General features: G+C 35.9%; 1 protein-coding gene across 1 annotated transcript in view; it reads right to left on the bottom strand.

Annotated features, from left to right (window-relative positions):
* Positions 1–2,585: 2,585 nt before the first annotated feature.
* Positions 2,586–20,234, bottom strand: part of ITPK1 (inositol-tetrakisphosphate 1-kinase) — a 159,178-nt gene continuing 141,529 nt past the window's right edge. The window contains exons 7-10 of the mRNA XM_070753029.1: positions 17,875–18,040; positions 13,376–13,443; positions 12,282–12,444; positions 2,586–9,146 (exon numbers count right to left, since the gene is read on the bottom strand). Coding sequence (XP_070609130.1) covers positions 8,827–9,146; positions 12,282–12,444; positions 13,376–13,443; positions 17,875–18,040 — 717 coding nt within the window. The 3' untranslated portion in view covers positions 2,586–8,826. The remainder of the gene's footprint in view (positions 9,147–12,281; positions 12,445–13,375; positions 13,444–17,874; positions 18,041–20,234) is intronic.

The raw sequence follows: 20,234 nt of genomic DNA, 5'->3' as shown, positions 1-20,234 counted from the left end.
ATGAATTAAGTTCGTAAGTAAAGGTACCACTGTATTGTCAACCAGCTATCCCAGGGTCTGGAGGCAGGAGGGTTTAGATGGGGTAGTAATACTAAATGGCTATGGATATTTGGACCTCCCAGAATTGGTGAATGGGGATTTAGATTTCAATTACAAACACTATTGGGTTCCTACTGGTACGGGCCACCATATAGTGTGGTGGGGAAAATGGAGCTGCTTGTGCAGCTCTGGGTGACCGGTGGGTGGGTGCAAACGGCCATACGAGATTTGGCTTCTGTGCATACATAAAAACAAAAAACCCACCAAAAATCGGCAAAATCTTGAATCTATGAGATTTCGCTTCCTGCACATGCACAGAAGCCAAATCTTGCCTGGACGCACGCACCTGCCCGCCAGTCAGCTAGACCTGTGCACACAACCGCAGTAGTAGCAGCGGCAACAAGGAACCCTTGTCTGATTACAGACATAGCCACCACCTAGGGAGGATTGTATTACATCACTTAAGGCTAGTGAACAATTTGAGGGGCTTTTGATCCTGCAACCTCCACTTGAAAAACAGGTGATAGCTCTGGGGAAAAAGGCATTTATATAGCTCCACCTTTATTGTAATTGTACTGGCCACAAGTACTTTGGTCACTTCACACATGGATTATTGTAATACCTCAGAAACTGCAAATATCTGAGCTTTTATACCTCAGATCTTTTATACCTCAGAAACTGCAACTGATCCGGAATGCAGCAACTTGGGCAGTTACCTCTATGCTTCAATATATCCAGTTAACGTTTTTGATTTAGGAGATGCACAGGGGTTAACAAAAGTGCAATTCAAGGAGCTGGTTATTATCTCCCCCCACCTCCATGGCATTAGACCTAGCTATTAGCTACTTGAAGGATTATCTCCCAGTGTTAATCCTTTCCATCTGATCTGATGGAATTGGCATACCCAAGTCCTGTTGGTAAAATGCCAACCAATGGGAGCCAGGAACTTTGCTTTCTCTGGCACTGACGCCACTCTAAAAAAAAATCTCAAAATTTGGTTTCCCCCCCAGGATGTCAATTAGCTTTATGGATGGGGTCTTCAAGTATATTCATGTAGTTGTGGAGGTATATTACCAGTAAGCCATTTTTAATATTTTTAATTCATTTTTCATATGGTACGTTGCCCAGAGCTGATTTCAATTGGGCCTCCCTACAAATTTAATGAATTATATTGTCAAGCAAAAAGGTTGGAGGCTGCATTTCTGGTACCCCTGATGAAAATAAACTAGCAGATGAGGAAGACCTTTTCTGGGATAAGATTTTTGGAGTGGGAACTATAGCAATAGTGGGTTCTAAAACTCTATACCACTGGTTTGCTTCTGCGCATGCGCAGAAGTGTACCGGATGGGTGGGTGGAGCCTCCCACCGCCGGTGCTACCGGTTCTTAGAACCAGACCAAATTGGAAGCAACACATTATTGATTGCAGGGTTAGAAAACCTTGTGGGAAGTTAGCACCCATCCCTCTCCTAGAAGAAATATTTTAGGAAATGTTAAAAAGAAACATTATTATATTTCCCTGGATGAAAAATGGGGAAACATGTTTTTTAGGCAGGAAGCAGATTCACTCTTAATAGAGATAGCTAAATCTATTCATAAGCAAATGCCCTCACCCAAGATCCAACAAAGGTAGGATTAGCCTTCTACCCATCTAAAGACAAAACTCACCACATGGCACCTGGGAAGATTACATCATCCAGCAAGATGCAACCAAGCTTGGGACTCAAGGCACTGTGAAGTTACCCTTGCATGGCCCACAACCAAACAGAATACAAGCTCAAATTCAAAGCCCAACAGAGGGAATACATATGTATATATATCTCCCCCCTCTCATTCGTGCTTTTTTTGCCCAGGAACTTAAAACTATGTGGACCTGTCCATTATTAGACCATCTTTCCAAGCACTCTCCATGTTTCCAAGGTCTTTCTTCCCACTTGAAACTGAACCCAGATGGGCATTTCTTCCAACAGCCTGATCTCACTGAAATGGAAACAATTGCTTGGTGCCAAAGTTGAATAAATTCATGCCATTCTGCAATCTCTCAGAATATATATAACATTTAGGTATGCAAAGCAGGGATGGGTTCCTCCCGGTTTGGACCAGATCACCCAAACCGTTAGTGACCTGCTGATGATGTGACAATAGCATCACAGATCCAGTTCGGTTGGTGCCAGTCTGTGGGCGCCGCCATCTTTTTCCCCCAGAATTTTTGGGATTTTTGTTATTGATTTGGAGGTTTTTCCTGTTCTACTGCTTCTAAAAGGTCCATCCCGCCCGCCCCTTGGTTTAAACTGACCTTTATTTCTTCATCCGAAGCACAGCTTATCAGCTCCTCAGTTGTGTTTTGGGCCAATTCCAGCTACTGAGAATGCACATAAGCCAAATTGCATGAAGGAATTCGTGCAGGAACGAGTGTGTGTGTGCATGCACAAAATGTCACAATGCGAACCAGTGGCAAGGGTAAGTGGAACTCACCCCTGATACAAAGGTGTTATTAACAAATTCAGATAAACAATATTTCAGACATTAACCAGAACACAGAATGAGGTTTTGTATAAGGCATTTATTTTAATCATGTTTTTGGAAAATGGAGTTTTCTCCCTGAAGCAGACATTGAAACAACAGAGATTTAAGTGCATTTTAACTTTATGGTTAAAATAGTAAAAGATTTGTCACAGGTGTTTGGCAAATAAGAATGAAATGAAGAAAAAATTATGAAAATCAATGATTTTAGCAAGAGAAGCACCATGTGATATTGAGAAGGACGTCAGTCATGCACTACAAGTAAACAGCCAAAGTACTATTATTTTTGGTTTTATATAGGGCTATTTTTTTTAAAAAATGAAATCATATATATTTATATGCATGTATAAATATGCATGTGTGTATTGGTGTATACACACAGACACGCTAAATACGAAAGAATTTAATTTTATGAAAGTAATTTTGTGAACAGGGCCAAAGCAAATCACAACACTCACACTTGCTATAACACTATCTAAAATAGCAGAAGACAGCATTGATACCCTTAATTCAAATGTGACATAATAAAGAAATGGTCCAAGATAACTTCAACTTTGAACTGATAAAATGCTTAAGCATGCCTTAAGTTTTTGTAAAACTTTCCACAAGTTCTGTCCCATCCCAAAAAATAAAAAGAAAGGAAGAAAAGAAGGGATAAAAAGAAAAGGAGTTATACAATCCATATTAGCATAGAGATGAGTCTAATTCACTGGGACACTGACTATAAATGAACACAGGAGACACATGAACTATATGAAAACAACAAGGAAGAAATCTAAAGAACTGGAAAAAAAACTCATCCCATATTTTTACTGCACTTTTTTTCTCATAAAAGTGATAAAGAATCTCTATTATTTAAGGGTGCACACAATCTGAAATATAGATGTCACTATTTATTATACTTACATATTTGCATTTTATAAATATGTGTCCTTTCACATACGTAGTAAACAATACACTAAGGTGTTGCTGTGCAAATGGTGAAAGATACAAGTGCCAATGGACCATAAACTATTTGCAAACAAGTCTCCTTCTGCACCCAATATACTTATCATTACAACATATATTTTCGTAGTGTCTTTCTAAAGTAAAATCTAACAGCACATTGAGAATTTTATGTTTCAATTTTTTATTAAAAGCAAATTGTTGGATTATGTCCTACTAAAATAAAATTAAACAAAACAATAGATCATAGGGAAAATTGATGCAATTTACAAAAGTGGGTTTGACTAAAGGAAGTACTGTATTACAAAATACCGGTTGGTCATTTGAACCTAAATATGTTCCTTGACCATACTAATTCAGACTGCAGATGAGTTTGTGCTAATTGAATTCTTCACAATAATCACACTGCAATTTTAATTCTGAAAACCTGAAATTGAATGGAAACTGAATTCAGTATTCCATAATCCAGGAACAACTTTGTCTTCTTCTTAGTCCCGATTGCATAGAGAGTAATATTTTTATAAAGCCATTCTTAAATAAGATGTGTTAGCTAACTTTATTGATACACTGAGGAAGGAATACTCTCTATTATTGAAAACTGGATTGGTTTGTAATGATTTACTATTTTGAAAAACAATTCAAAAATTAAAGAAGACAATATTTAGTATAGAAATGTAAACAACTTCTGAAAAAGTTAGCACTCAGTTTCTTCGACACAATCATAGGTAATTGTTGCCTCCATGAGAACCTCATTTATCAGTAAATTTGATTTTTGTATATTACAGCAGTAAGATTAAACTGAATCAATGGTCAATTACATATTCTGACAGACAGGAAAATTTTAATTTTGGTACGCTTAACCCCCCCCCCCCCCATAGTACTTGGGTTTTAGAAAAACCCAATGGAAGAGTACACTGTCTCAAAAGAGGAAGTGATTTTATAAAGAAAATGTATTTCTTTTTAAATACCAACTTTACATATGATGGGTTAAAAAAAACATTCTGTAGAGAACAAATCAAGTAACTCATTCATATTTTTATGGATGGAAACAGGAGGGGAGAAACTAAGAGTAGAAGGGAGTAAACAGTTATAGGAAGTCAGCAAAAAGAACAAAAAAAATCAGTATTTTGGTATTGTAGATTATCAGAAGGTATCAGAAAAACCTTGATCTGCTTATCCAGATGAAGAAGAGAAAGAAAAGCCCAAGATATACTTATCAAAGAGTGAAGAATTTTATACCTTGTGTCTAAGAAATAATTATGTTAATGAGACAAAGCACATGTTTTATTCTGATGTTAAGTAATTAATAATTCTACTTAATCATTTCTTAGGTTAAGGTCTTTTTTTTTTAAAAAAAAAGTAGATTTCCAGTATTTATTAAATGAATTACCATTTGTAACTGATTATATAAAGCAAAGGAACAACAGCAAATATAAAATGTAATCAATTATCATATTTTGAAATTAACCTGAAAAGAGGTTTAAACTCTTTCTTAATACGACCTTTAGATTATTTATGATACAAAAAGTATATTTGTTGTAGAGTAAAAAATTTAAGTTCAACCATTATCAGTATCAACTATTTCTCATTTTATAGTTTGGGTAATCTAGCAATGGAGCAGATATTATTCACTCACATAAAACTAACATGTAATCTTCCTCAGATTTTGAATAGAATGTGATAACTCAGGTCTACTGAGGTTTTACATATTTAGCTCTTTTTAACCACATTAAGGTTTTTATGGAATTTTACATCCAAACACTTATTTCTATAACACGGAAGATGGACTGGTTTCTGGTAGAGATTTAAAGTATATTACTTGAAAATATACTTTACAAAGAAACATTCTAACGAGAGGCACAAACGATTATTTTTAATGTATATACTGGGAAGCGGGGGGAAATGTTTTAAAAGTTGCTTCTTATTTTCCTGCCACAAGTAGTTTGGATAGTTACACTTTCTTAAACAAATGAAATAAACTATTTGTGTACACTTAAGCCTGTCTACTTTAATTGTCCTTCAATATTTAATATCACCAGTAATGCTTCTTTTGGGATCTAATGCATTGGTAACATTTTATCTATTATTCAACAGACCCTCTAAAGTAGAGGTTGGTCTTTCAAGTTGAAGCAAAAATTTGAATCATACAACCAAACTACAACCTTCCCCTCCCAGAGCTTTCCAGAAGAAAAAGAAACACATTTATCTTCAGTCTCTATGACAAACTGGAGGCTGTTCTCACATAAAATTGCCCTTGGGGAGGAACACATGACAATGTAACTAGATTGAAAGAGAGTTAAAGAAATTTGCTGCAACAAAACAGAGATGGAATAATTGATTTTGCACTCATTTTTTTTAGTACCATATGCTCAGCCCTCTGTAATGTAATAGCACACTGTGCTCTCTCTGGAACCTGTCAATATTATTCATATTTTATTTTACACAAAATAGTCCGATAGAAAAAAAAATCACAGAAAGTATTACAAATTCTCTGCTGGCTGTCCCGCTTGCAATGCTGTCTTATTAAACTAAATGCAAGATATGAGCAACTTGGTCTTTGCTTAAATAAGCAGCAGTTACATCAAGGGGTGAACGAAGCTGACAACCTATTTGGCTACAGAAGTAAATTAGATTCTAGTTAAAGTCAAGATATGAACTGCACTTTCATCAGATATACTTTCTATTAAGACTTTGGAGAATGTATGAAATATATCATTTGTAAATAAATATAAAATGTACAATTAAGTATCAGTAGTTTATTTTAGAGAAATAAAACAGTGCAAAATAGGCTAACCAAAATTTAGAAAGCAGCCATTAAAAGAAATTCTTACTCATTATTAAAAATAGGAAATAGCAGAAATATATTTAAACTGGATCAAATAGCCAATGCTGATCAACGATTTTGAAATGTCTTCTAACTAAACCAGATGGAACATTCTTTTTCCCAGCTTGCTCACCTAAGAAATGAAATTTATTGTATAAATGATGATGATGTGGGTCAAGGTTTTTTCCTTAAAATTAAAAGTATTGTCATAATACCCCTCTGAATCAGATACTATTGCTTGTTCCCTGAAGACATGCCAGAAGAACTACCCTATTATGCTTCTTCCCTTGGCTCTCCCACAAGCTATATAAAAGAACAAGATTGCTAGTTTCTTGATCCATGCAAGCAGCAGTCAAGGAGGTAGTATTTTGAGGAAGGGAGTAGGGGTGGCAATGCTCAGTACAGCAACGATATACTCTTGCTTTAATTAAAGTTACAGGGGAGGAAGAGACTCAGCTATGTTCAAAGGTGCCTTTCATCGGGACAATTTTGACTTGTATTGTGTGTGCATGTAATGTTGAAATCCAATCTTTTTAAAGTATCAATAACTTTTAATAGTGTTACTATACTGAAAAAAAGTTTTATGAAAATATGTCTGACCTATTTTTCTCTCCCACCAAAGGCATGTAAAATATGCATGAACAAATATCAATAATTTATTGGGAAATTGCAGCAACTGTTATTGAGACAATAATTCAGGATCATCATATAACTCAAATTTGAATTAGAAATAAACAAAATGACTGTATAGTCTCATATAAGACACCTTTCTACAAATATTGTCTTCTCTTCAGCTATTTATTGCAGAATTATGAATAACTTTAGAAACAAAATCACAAAAGAACATAGCAATTCTCCTTCCTATCAATTCTTGAAAGTTTACTGCACTTAACGCCATAGTTTGAAATAATTTTTGGTCCTCCCTTTTTAACCTCCCTTTCATATTTCATCAGATATTTCCATTTTTCTAAAAACCAAGAAACAAATAAAAAGCCGCCATCAGCGGAGGAAAATATATTGATACCACTTCATACTTATCAAGAAATGGGTTATCTTTATAGGAACTGAAAGAATCTGAGAATTCAAACTTTCTTTAACCCAACAAAAAAACACAAAATGTTGCCTGTATGAAAATATTACCAATATATTATCCTTTTAAAAATTGGGGTTCATGTGTACAGCTTGTAGCATGTATGTCGTATACATTCACACTACTTTCTAATTCATGATGATCAATCTTTCCAAATGTATCTAAATATGTAAAATACTTTAACAATGTTTCCTGAGACAATTTAAAGATCGTCTCAAATTAAGAGTCCCAAAACTCATTCACAGTACCTTTTCAAATTCACGACCAGTCCAAAGCTACCCAAAGATGATGTTGTGTTGAAAGAAACAGAGTTAAAGATGTACTGTTGTTTTGTTACTTGTTCTTAAAATATAACCAGATTGAATTACAGGTTAGATAAATATTACCCTTATACTGTATCTCAAATGTTCAACCCCACAAATGATAGACCAGAAATGGAGACAAATTGCTGCTGGTTTACTTCAACAAATGTACTTTTACTTCTACCCACCACTAAGGAAAAATACTTGTGCAGAGTAGTGCTTACAAACAGGCCCCTAAATCACATGTAATGTAATTTGACTTTCTTGTTTAATATAATTTAATGTAATATGATGTGCAAGCCCACTGTAAGAAACCATGATTTATAAATCACAGTGAATGGAACTGTGCATCATATGAAGCTAAAAATAACTGTGCATCATACAAAGCTAAAATAAGCCACCCTATCAGTTAATAAATAGGTGAAAGAGATGTCCCTTAGTCCCAGGATCAGTAAAGCAGCAGAAAAAGCCAAACTTCCTAACTTGTTCTTATGCTAGATGTGGTAATCTTCCAACAGTTAGGAAGTCCTCTGCCCCCAAACAAGAGTAAGGGCAGTATTACATCAACCTATAGTTTTTTACAATAGCAAACAAATACCCAGGCATTATTCTTCTTTAGGGAAATGGGAAACTATTTGAAACACTTCAAAGTTTTCCACAAAGAAATACAATGCTGATCCTGGGTACGCAGGTTTCCTCTGGATTTAGGTATACAATCAATGCATGTTTTACTCTTTGGAATGGGCTGGAAAAATGATGGAAGGGGGTTGAATCCAAGTGTGCAAATTTTCAACACAAATTCTTATCATTCCTGGACGATTCATCACGCAACTCTGGTCGATGATTACAAGGAAAAGGAAAAGGCATGGGGGGAAAAAACCTCACAAATCCATCCTCCCACATTAAGATATAGTGTTTAAGATACATGCACACAACAGGCACCCATATATGGATGGATAAACTCACTATAGAACTATAAGAGGAATCTGTTAAAGTGGACCCATATCACTAATTTCACTTTCTTTTAAAAAAAAAAAAAAATTACACTGAATTCATAGCCCAGGGGCTGACTACTTTCTTTCTCAGTCTGTGGCACAGATAAGGATCATTGAGAAGAAGCTTTTGTGGCCAACGTGGCCACACAATGTTGCTGAAAGCTCGGCGACATGGATGAGTTACAGCCCAGCCTCTGGTGCTGCAGCTTGACTGAGCTGTTGGTCTCGTTCTCCACAATCCAGGGGTCTTGGCTTGCCATACTCCGGCAGCCAGTGTTAGCACAGCACGTCCGGTCTCCCACGAGGCTGCTGCTCTGCTCTGCCAGGAATTTGTTATGGTTCAGCTGGGGCAACTCTGGAGTTTGCTCCTGCAGGGTAGTAGCTATGTGGTTCAGGAGGTCAGTGAAAAACTCCGAGACACCTTCATATCCTGAAAGTAATGAAGAAGTCAGGCGATAAAACATTAGCTACGGCTACCGTTATATTGTAAAAGTTATCTTCCCCCTTTATATGCAAGAAGATGGCACATCACCTGTAGCGATAATTTACTAAGTTGTGCGCTCTGCCTCCTGGAAATATCACTTTCTTTCTTTTTCTTTTAAAAAGGTCTTTAAAACATCTCCCATATTTTATTTCTCTGGCCCCCAAAACTGTTGCACTCTTTTTAAAAGTATGAAAGTTTTGCGGCCATCTCTGAACAAAGAAAGCTCTAAAAGACCATTTGCTTTTTCCTGATCAATGTCATTGATATTAATTGGTGCATGACAGCTAGAGAGATAGGCACAGAACTCAGATTATATGGAAAGCTTCACTGGGGGATTAAAAACCTTTTTTTCTCCAAAGGTGATGCTACAATATAGTAATATAAAACACATTGCCAGATTGCTGCAATGCTTTAAAGAGATATTGTTATTTTTTCCACAGAAATGATAATTCCTCTTGACAGAGTAGGATAAACATAATATGGAGAGAAACCTGGTCATTTTTAGATACAATGGCAAGAAATGTTAATCTAAACACAGGAGAGACATATCCTGAACTGTTTTAGTTTTGTTAGAGTTTAATTCAAAGAACTAACTTTCATTTTCAATTACATTCTTATGCTGCCCTTCAATTTAGCATTATATATTGTCCCATTCCACCTCTTGTTCTCAGGAGCAGCTCCTGTCAGGAGTAAGTACGCTGTGTGTAAAATGAAATTTGTTGTACATATGTGCTTTTTGTAAAACCATTTAATGTAATGAATATCTTATTGCATCATGCTTGTCAGAAATATATTTGCTGTTGTAAAAGATGTATACGAGCCCTGTACATACAGTTCAATGTGATCATTTAGGATTTATAGGGATGCTGCAATGCAAGAGTAGTCGTTTTAAGTGCATTATAAAGCCAATTTCATTGGAAGGACTACTTAGCTTTGGGACCAGTGTTCCCTCTAATTTTTTTCGGGGGTTGGCGGAAAAGTATAGTTTCTGAGCGGCAGTCCCTTCGGGACTAGGCGGCACAGAAATAATAAATAAATAAATAAACAAACAAACAAACAAATAAATAAATAAAAAACCCACCCTGTTTTGCCTCAGAGAATTTCAAAATAAAATACTGTACTGTGTGTCTATAACAGTGAGCTCATAATAGGGCAACTCTATCAATATCAAAATGCCACTTAAATAGTTGAGCTAGTTTCAAACTAGATTTTTATTTTCTTTCTCTCTTCCTTACTCCCATTCTTTTTCTTTCTCTTTTCCTTCCTCTCTTTTTTCTATCTGTTTCTCTCTCTTCCTCTCTTCCTCTCTCTCTCCTTCCCTCTCACTCTTTCCCTCTCGGCTTCTGGGCAGGTTTGGAAAACTCTGAGTTGATGATGATTTTTAAGTGGGCGATTGCTCACTGCTCAGCTTAGAGGGAACTATGTTTGGGACAGAAACATTTTTGTATGCAAGATGCCAACAGATTGAGACTGAATTGGTAATTTCCCATTCCTTTCTAAAATCCAGAGAAATGATAGTATTAGCAGATATCTCCTGTGAGACAATAGATGATTTAATTTTCTGAAGAAAATTAGAATCAATTTGCTCTGCAGAATTTTGAGGGAACACTCAGTGAAAATAGGAAAGAACAGCTCATAAACCCAAGACCAAGTAGTACATCTAATGAATGCATTTCTACTGGCACTGAAATCAAGCAGAAACCACACCAATTTGGAAGAATAAGATGTTTTTGTGAAACACATCTCAAGAATCTAACATTCTTGTTCATATTTTAAACAGATTAACAGCAGAGCTCTTCTGAAATATTCTTGAACTTCAGTACGGTATATACTTTTTTAAAAGACGTTTTTAAAAATCTAGCATTTCTTTTGCTTCCGTTCATAGTTTGGTATGATTCAAATTTTAAATGTGATAAATAAATAAAATAAATATATAGCTTTGCAGCCTATATTTCTTAAGATTACCAACTTATTTCTACACCAAATGAAATCTATATAAAAGTAGTTGGTTTTCAACTGATGGGAGGTTGCCCAAGATGCGAGTGCCCGATGGCAATACTTAATGCTACTAGAGAAACCAAAGTCTCTCCCGAGTCCTCGGAGAGGGGCGGCATACAAATCTAATAAATAATAATAATAATAATAATAATAATAATAATAATAATAAATTATTATTATTATTATTATTATTATTATTATTATTATTATTATTATTAAATGGATCTAAATTGGATGGTGATTTATCATATCTAGAGGCAGCCAGTCAGCTGACAGGAGGAAAAAAGCTATTGTTAATTACATTACTAATGAAATCAGCTACTAGGTTGAAGACAAAAATATACTGAAACAACACATACGAGTCAGAATTTTGATCGTGTGACAAGGATTATGGAAAGGTCATAAGTGTGGGAAATGGTCATGTCACTTTTTTCAGTGCTGCTGTAACTTTGAATGGTCACTGAATGAACTGTTGTAAATTGAGGACTACCTGTACTTAAAATTGTAAGGGGTCCATTGCTTAATTTGAGTGTCTAACTCAATGGAGGATCTTACTCATGTAGATTGCCTATCTGCTCTTGAACTTGCTGAGGAGGGGGTGGCATACAAGTCTAATAAATAAAAATAAATAAATAAATAAAATTCTGCAGAACTGTTGATGCTGAACCTAGATCCAAAAACACGGTTATGCTACTTTCTTCAACCATGTCTTGAGAGTGAACATAGTTTTTAAATGTTAAAGGGGGAAGCCACATTTTGAAATCCTCAGGGACAGGGTCTCTCAAAAATATTTTTTTATTATTATGATAGAAGTGGATGCAATCGTGTTATTTGAATTAAATTTGATTTGATTTAATCTGATTTACATAAAATTTATATTATTATTATTTTTTATCATGGGCTCAGCCACTTTGTCTTGACCTTACTCACACTTTTGGAAGTTGAATTCTTAGTATACTATTGAAAGGACAATTATGGGGCTTTGTCTGAAAAAAATATTCTGCACTCTTGCTTGAAATGAATGTTAACTTTGAAATATGATATTTGTATTTTGGTGTATTGAATATATCAGTTTGCTCTCACCTGGAAATGCATTGATATCAATGACTGCATGCTGACCGGTCTGATTATTAATGATAATGTCAATGCCAAAGAGAGAAATCCCCAGTGTCTGCCTTAGTGTCTTTGAGATTGCTCGGATAACGTCGTCATTTGGTCTCTCAAACACCCCTTCTATTCTATCAAGCTGCAAAAGAAAGACAGAGAATGAAATTGTAGAGGGATGCCAAAGAAAAAACAGGTATCCTCGCATTTCCTCCATACGTGAAATACAGCATCTGCAGATAACACAAATCAATATTTTAAAATGCCTGAAATCTTGCCAGATTGACCCTCTGGAACCAGCTCCCCCCAGAGATTAGGATTGCCCCCACCCTCCTTGCCTTTTGTAAACTTCTTAAAACCCTCCTCTGCCGTCAGGCATGGGGGAATTTATTTATTTATTTATTTATTCATTCATTCATTCATTCATTCATTCATTCATTTATTACTTAGATTTGTATGCCGCCCCTCTCCGAAGACTCGGGGCGGCATACATTGAGACATCTCCCCTTGGCCTATATAATTTATGCATGGTATGTTTTAAATAAGGGGTTTTTAGAGACTTTTTAATATTAGGTTTGTGATACATTGTTTTTTATTATTGTTGTGAGCCGCCCCGAGTCTGGGGAGAGGCGCGGCATACAAATCAAATCAAATCAAATCAAATTAATTAATTAATTAATTCCCGTATCTCTGGGGACAAAATGTCAACTTTAAGGTGGCAGGGCTAGCAAGAGGCAGTGGGCTCCAGGCAGCGATGCAGAGGGGCAAAGACGTAGGTGAATGTATGTGAGAACTGAAGGTCCCCATATGGTCATAAATGCAGGTGAACTGCAAGAATCCCAACTTAAAGACATAATGATCATTAACCTAGAGACTGTGTAATTTTGATTGGTCCCCGAATGAATGGTTCCTAACCAAGCATTATAATTCCTATGTTTCAAGGAAAGAATAACATTTTCATATAAGTTTGTGAAAGATTTTGGATGATTCTGAGCTTTTGCTTTCCTGAAATAATTCCTAACAATAAACCCAAAAAGAACAGTGTTAAATTGAGAGGAGTCTGGAATACTTACTGCTGTTAAGATGGAAGAGGATTCTGGTTTTGATACATTGTGGCTGTTGAAAAATATTGACTCTCTATCTATAGAATGGAAATTAAAGGGAAAAAAGGTTACAAACAAATCTGTAGAATTAAAAAAATTACATGCAAGTAACCAAAAATTGTTCATTAAAAGTTACATTCAAAATCACTAGTCATAAAAATATTTTAATCTACAAGCACTAGAGGGCACTATAATCCAGCAACTTTATCCATATTTTCAACAAATAAAATCCTTGGTATTTACATCATTCCTATTTCTACTGAGCTCTAATCAATTGCCAGAATGCAATATCTTGGCTTCTATAATTGACAAGGAGATGATAGTTTTGTTTCATAAAGGAGCGGAGCTTTTATCAAGTTATTTATTTGTTTGTTTGAAAGAATAACATTAAAAAATGGAAGAAACCTTAAAGTTGACATTGAGAAGGGAAAAGATACCTGTATTGATGCTTGCTTGCTCCAGAATAATACTAATACTAATGCTAATACTAATACTAATAATTTAACAATGAAATAAGAAGAAGCATTGCCTTTTAAGAGTTTGTGCTGCTTTTGCCCAGTCACTGTAGACAGGTTGTTTGTGATCAGCAAAGAACATCTTGTACATCTATTTGGTCAGGGGTGTCTGTAAGATAATTCAGCAGCCTACTGTTTGGGCTAACTTTTGTAAAGCTATTTTTCTGCTGCCCCTTTGCCAATATATTTGCCTAGAACTCTGATTAACACTCCCCTCCTCTCTGACTTCCATCTCTTGGTCTGTGACTTACAATTTGTCCTATTCTCCTGGTATATCTCTCCACTCCAAGCCCATTGGAAGATGCTGTGGAAGACATGACCTGGTGTCTGGAGGCTGTCAGGGTCTAGATGGGGAAAAACAGGCTCAGACTTAACCCAAACTAGATGGAGTGGTTGTTGCTCCAAGAGGCCAATTTCTCCACCTTGGACTTGATGGGGTTTGATGGGCTTCGCTATGCACTCATGCCCTGGTCATTTCTAAATTAGGTTACTGTAATTCATTCCACATAGCGAAACCCTTAAAGACCATCCAGAAATTTCTGATGATCAGGAATGTACGTATTAGAGCACGTATACCCAGAGGCCAGCTACAATATTGACATATGACAGCTCTGCACTGGTTACTAAAAGGTTTGTGAGTGCAATTCCAAGGGCCAGTCACTGTAAAACTGCGTGAGGCTCTGGGCGATACTGTAGAGACCATTTCCACCCCATATGGTCCCACCTAAACTAGGGAGCACCTAAGGATTCTTGTGTATAAGGGAATGCAATGGAAGATGACCTGACAAGGAATGTTCTCTGCAGCACACCTCCTTTGGAATTGATTGCCCCCCCTGAAACAAGGATAGCACCCACCCTTATGGTTCTTCAGAAGCAGTGATCCCGTGGCTCTTCCAGAAGACCTTGAGGGATTATAATTTACCGGTGCCAAACCAAATAATGTGTAGTTATTATGTAAGAAGTCTAATTTGGATAATTAGATGATTGGTTTTATTATATAATTGATTTTAATATTAATTTTGCATGGTGTTTATACAAGAAATCCTGTAAGCCATCTAGAGATTTTTAGATTTCAAGTAGTAGATTAATCACATAGACAAATCAAGAGTTTTTGATATTGCAGCCTATTTGCCTATGTAAATAATTAGTCATATCTGAAGTATTCCCAAAAGAATGAAGATGTATTTATTGATTAATTAGAAATAAGCTGAATATGAAACCATTTTCTAGCCATTGAATTCATGGTCCCAATTTTTCATTTCAGGTGTCAACTGAAACCTTAAAAAATAAAAGTGTAATTTTTAGCTAAAGCAAAGTGCGCATTGGATCTAAAAAGTATGATAGAATATATATTTAAACTGAAAATTTGGATAAAGTTATAGGCTTTAACAAACAACCCTAACTAGGTGCTTGTTGATTAACAAGTAGCTACCGTATATGGAACTACTTCCAATGTTTCCTATTACATTGCATAAGCTAAAAGAATACAAAAAAGCAAAGCATAAAGATACAGAAGACAAAAGGAAAAGTAGATCATAAGTAAAAACATTGTGAAAGGTAATTTTTATAACATACGCTCTTCCTTTCCATTCTCTTCCCCATTCATTACACATAATTTCAATATTGATGCTATGGTTTTATTATTTAATATTAAACATTTGAGATTTTTGCTTATGTCTGCTTGTAATTTTGTTTGTTGTTTTAAATTAGTCTCTTTTTCTAAAATCCATAGTCCAAATGTCTCAATATGCCTTGCTGGGAACTGCACTCTATAAAAGGGAGTTTTTCTTGTTTAAATTTGCTTAATTTTTTATTTTGACTAAAAAGTTATGTTATTATTACCACAATCTTGCATTATTGGCACAATGTGATTTTTCCAATGCTATCATTCTTGCCATTGTCAGCATATAAGTAAAAAGGTATCAAACTTATTGAAGTATATTTTCTGGAATTATTCCCAAAATTGTAGGAAATTCAAAACATCCCAATTGAGACCATCTGACAGCCTTATTATTTCTGAATTTGGGTAAGATTCTGTAAAACTCACTGTTATTAATGAAAACAGAGGTCAAAACTAGCTATGCTTTGTATGAAGAAAAAAACTAAAATAAAAATTCAAGTTGCTAAAATCTAGAATCATACATCTATTTGAATGTGACCATTCTACAATGGAACTTTTTGAAGGTACTGAAGGAATGTAGGAATAATTGTTGTAAGCCGCCTTGAGTCCTCAGGGAGTGAGCGGCATATAAATGCAAATAAATAAATAAATAAACAAACAATTTTGTTATTAAAAGGCTATAATTCAGTTAACGGAAGAAACCGTTTTTAAATATTATATCATTCAGTAAATAATTCCTGTGTTTATGTACCATTCAAATTTTAGTTGAATAATATATTGATTGAAGATTGCAAGTTTATCTGTGATAAATATTTTAAGTGTTACATGAATGCTGACTATCTAAATAAAAAAACAAAAGCAGGATTAATTGTTTGAGCAGGAGACTATTACGAATGACCACATGTTTAGCCTATATGATAAAGTAAAAAAAACAAACCCTGACGAATTCAGTGACAAATCTTATATGAAAATAGCATGTACACTAGGAATGGAACTGAACTCAGAGAAAACTTTTCATACCAATTTTAATCATTTTTGATATTATAGTTTGTTATCTTGATGTGTATTAATTTTTAGAGTTTGTGACTTTGGCAAATATCTTTTTAAAAATACGTCACCTTGTTATTTTGCGTACTTGACTTATAAATCAACACAGTAATTCAATATAAATAGTTACATAAAAAGAAGACCTATTAGAGTTTCCAAAATGTTTTATTCATAGGATGTATTGAAAATAAATAAATGAAATCGCAAAACATTTTAATTCAATGCATTTTTTTGAATGATATAGTATAATCAGACCATCTAGATATTATGAATCAATGTAAGAATTTCATTAGTATGATTTCAAGCAAATAGCATATGAATAAAATATCAAAGCATTCAAGAAAGATCACAATATGGTCAATCAATCAATCAATCAATCATCTTTATATAACTGCCCTTTTTAGAAAAATGTGACTCTGGGCACGTACAATAAAGTTCCAGTAGAATGTGCATAACACGCAGGGAAGCATTGTCTAAATTTCTTAAGAAGAAGAGTTCAGTGGAGATGGTCAGGGTCAAGTATCAAATAGAACTAAAAAAACCCAACTCCATCTAGCAATAGATTTATGATGCCCTAATCTCAAAACCTCTATAGAAGCTAGGCAGAATTAAAAACACGTAGGAGTTCCTAGTCATAACAATCTCTTCTGCTTCCATCTTCACTTGCTTGTTTTCGGAACAAATCTGTGGTGTCCCTTCCCTTTTTCTCCAGTTCTAGATTAGTACTTAGGTACATAAATCTGAATGTCCATAGCAGCTGTTGGCAAGAATAGTTGCTATCTCCCAAAGAAATTAGTGGTACAAGGGCTTGGGAGGATGAGGGAGAAATTTAATTTAATTTAATTTATTAGATTTGTGAGCTGCCCAACTCCTTTCGGACTCTGAGCAGCATACAATCAGTAAAATAATATAAAAACAGTATAAAATCCTCTTAATTAAACCGTTCGTACTTCTGGGCCAGAGCTAGATGTTATTGCTCATGGCCCCCAGGCCTGCTGGCATAGCCATGGTTTTAAGGCTTTCCGGAAAGCCAGGAGGGTGGGGGCAGTGCGGATATCCAAAGATAGTTCCAATGAGCCGGAGAATTAAATTATACATTATGCATATATACATACAAATTAAAAAAAACATCAAAAAATCCAAAAAGTCATGGAAACACTGAGTTCAATCTTCTTCAACCTGATGTCCTCTATATATTTTGGATCAGGAGTCACCAAAATGGAAAATGGTGTTCTTCAGATTTCCCCACTAGTATACCATGTTGAATTACTACTCCCAAAGCTTACCAGAAATGCCTGCTGAGAAGTTCTTCACAGAAGGCCTCTTCACCACAGTATATGACTCCCCAACCACAAAGACTTTGTACAGGACAGCATTGTGGTTGATGAAACTTTGAATCACGCATGGAGGTTGGATGGCTTTCAGGGCTTCCCGGTTGAATATGATAGCCATCTGAAAAATAAAGATATGACTTGCACTTACAGTCGTACCGATAAAAAATACACGTGTCACATAAAAAAGCATTGTATTGGATGGTTCCAGTAGCAGTATGCACAGCATACATACATACATACATACATACATACAATTATTTGCTGCTGCTGTCAGTGGCATTAATATACATTCAGATGGTTTTAAAGGAGACAAATTGATGGAAGATTGGGTTATTGGGTTATTATTCTTGATTAGGGACAGCAAAACTTAATTTAATTTAATTTATTAGATTTGTATGCCGCCCCTCTCTGGAGACTTGGAGCGGAATTCAAGCTAATAGAGAGCATGAATGGAATTAAGCTAAAACTTAATTCAAGCTAATAGGGAGCATGAATGGAAGAACATTATTGCCTTCCTTTCCTAGTTTTTGTTGTGAGCTTCTTGAATGCAGTTGCTTGATCACTGTAAAACACATAATATTGAAGTGTTTCAGATACTGGCTTGGTCCAGAAGAGCTCTTCTTATGTTTATTCAAATAAACCGGTGTGTGTGTGTGTGTGTGTGTGTGTGTGTGCGCGCGCGCGCAGAACTGTGTCATTCAATTGGAAACACTTGGCAATCTGTCTCTCGGACTTGCAGCTGATTTCTTATTTAGCCTTTCCCCAAATTTAATTTAACCTACTGTTTCATTATGCCAAAGCATCTCAAAATGATTTACAATAAAATGTACAATAAACAACAGAATAAAGCAATTTTTTGAAGTATAAGGCGCACCTTTTTCCTCCCTAAGAGGCTGAAAATTTGGTTGTGTTTTATGCTCTGAATGTAGCTTTTTAGAACTTTTTTTCCCTAGCCTTAACGAAGTACTAGCAATCTTCCCAGCTCTTACCTTGCAGGATTTTTAATTGTCACTCCCTCTGAATAGGTTTTTTTCCAGCCCTAACGAGGTACTAACAATCTTGCAGGCTTTTACATTGTTACTCTCGCCAAAGGTTTTTTTAAGCCCTAACCAGGGGATAAAATAATGTGCTGAAGCTGACCAGACTAAGGATGCAAGCCAGATGAGAACCTGGTAGGCAGATTTCTCTCCCCCCCCCCCCATTTTACTCCCCCCCAAACTAAGGTGCATCTTGTACTCTGGTGCATCTTATACTCCGAAAAATATGGTATGTAATAGTAATAGTCATTCTACCTGATCTTTACAGATCCTTTATTGGGTCAGGATATTTCTCTTAGTCTTGTGAGAACATTTGATAGCATTTAGAAACATTGTCCATGGTATCTGTAGGGTTGCGTACAATGAGTTGCATGTACTCCACTTCAGTGCTCTCAATGAGAATACAGGTAATCCTCTACTTACAACTACAATTGAGCCCAGAATTTATGTTTTAAATTGGGGCATCTGTTAAGTGAGTTTTGCCCCAGTTGTTAAGTAAATCTCTGTACAGTGGAACCCCGACATAAGAGCTGCTCTACTTAAGAGCAACTCGAGATAAGAGCTGGGAGGGGAGAGATATTTTTGTTCTACTTACAAGCCCAAATTCGAGATACAAGCGCCAAGGAGCTGTCTCCTGAAGCCAAACGCTAACTTCCGCGTTCGGCTTCAGGAGACAGCTGCGAAGCGGCGCGCATGTTTTAAAAGGTTGCAGCCGGCCTGGGGGGCTCGGGGGGGTGCTTGCAGCTTTCTTTCTTGCTCTTTTTCTTTCTCTCTTTTACCTTCCCTTCCTCTATTTCTTCTTTTCTTTCTCCTTCCCACCTTCTTCCCTCCCTCCCTCCCTTCACTCATTCCTCTCTTACTCTCCCCTTTCATAAGTTTCCTTGCTTCCTTCCTCTGTTCCTGTCCCTTCCCCCTTTCTTTCTTTCTTTCTTTCTTTCTTTCTTTCTTTCTTGCTCTTTTTCTTTCTCTCTTTTACCTTCCCTTCCTCTATTTCTTCTTTTCTTTCTCCTTCCCACCTTCTTCCCTCCCTCCCTCCCTTCACTCATTCCTCTCTTACTCTCCCCTTTCATAAGTTTCCTTGCTTCCTTCCTCTGTTCCTGTCCCTTCCCTCTTTCCTTCCTTCCTTCCCACCCTCCGTCCATTCATTCACCCATTCCTCTCTTGAACGCTTAAAGCCGGTCCCTGGTGCAAAAAGGGTTGGGGACCTCTGTCCTACAGGATTGGGTGGCAGAGAAGTTGAACATATGTAAATTTAAAAGTTTAAGAAAGTTTACA

Source organism: Erythrolamprus reginae, chromosome 1 (genome assembly GCF_031021105.1).
Source record: "Erythrolamprus reginae isolate rEryReg1 chromosome 1, rEryReg1.hap1, whole genome shotgun sequence".
NCBI classification, from domain to species: domain Eukaryota; kingdom Metazoa; phylum Chordata; class Lepidosauria; order Squamata; family Dipsadidae; genus Erythrolamprus; species Erythrolamprus reginae.
This window is presented reverse-complemented; position numbering and strand designations above follow the sequence as displayed.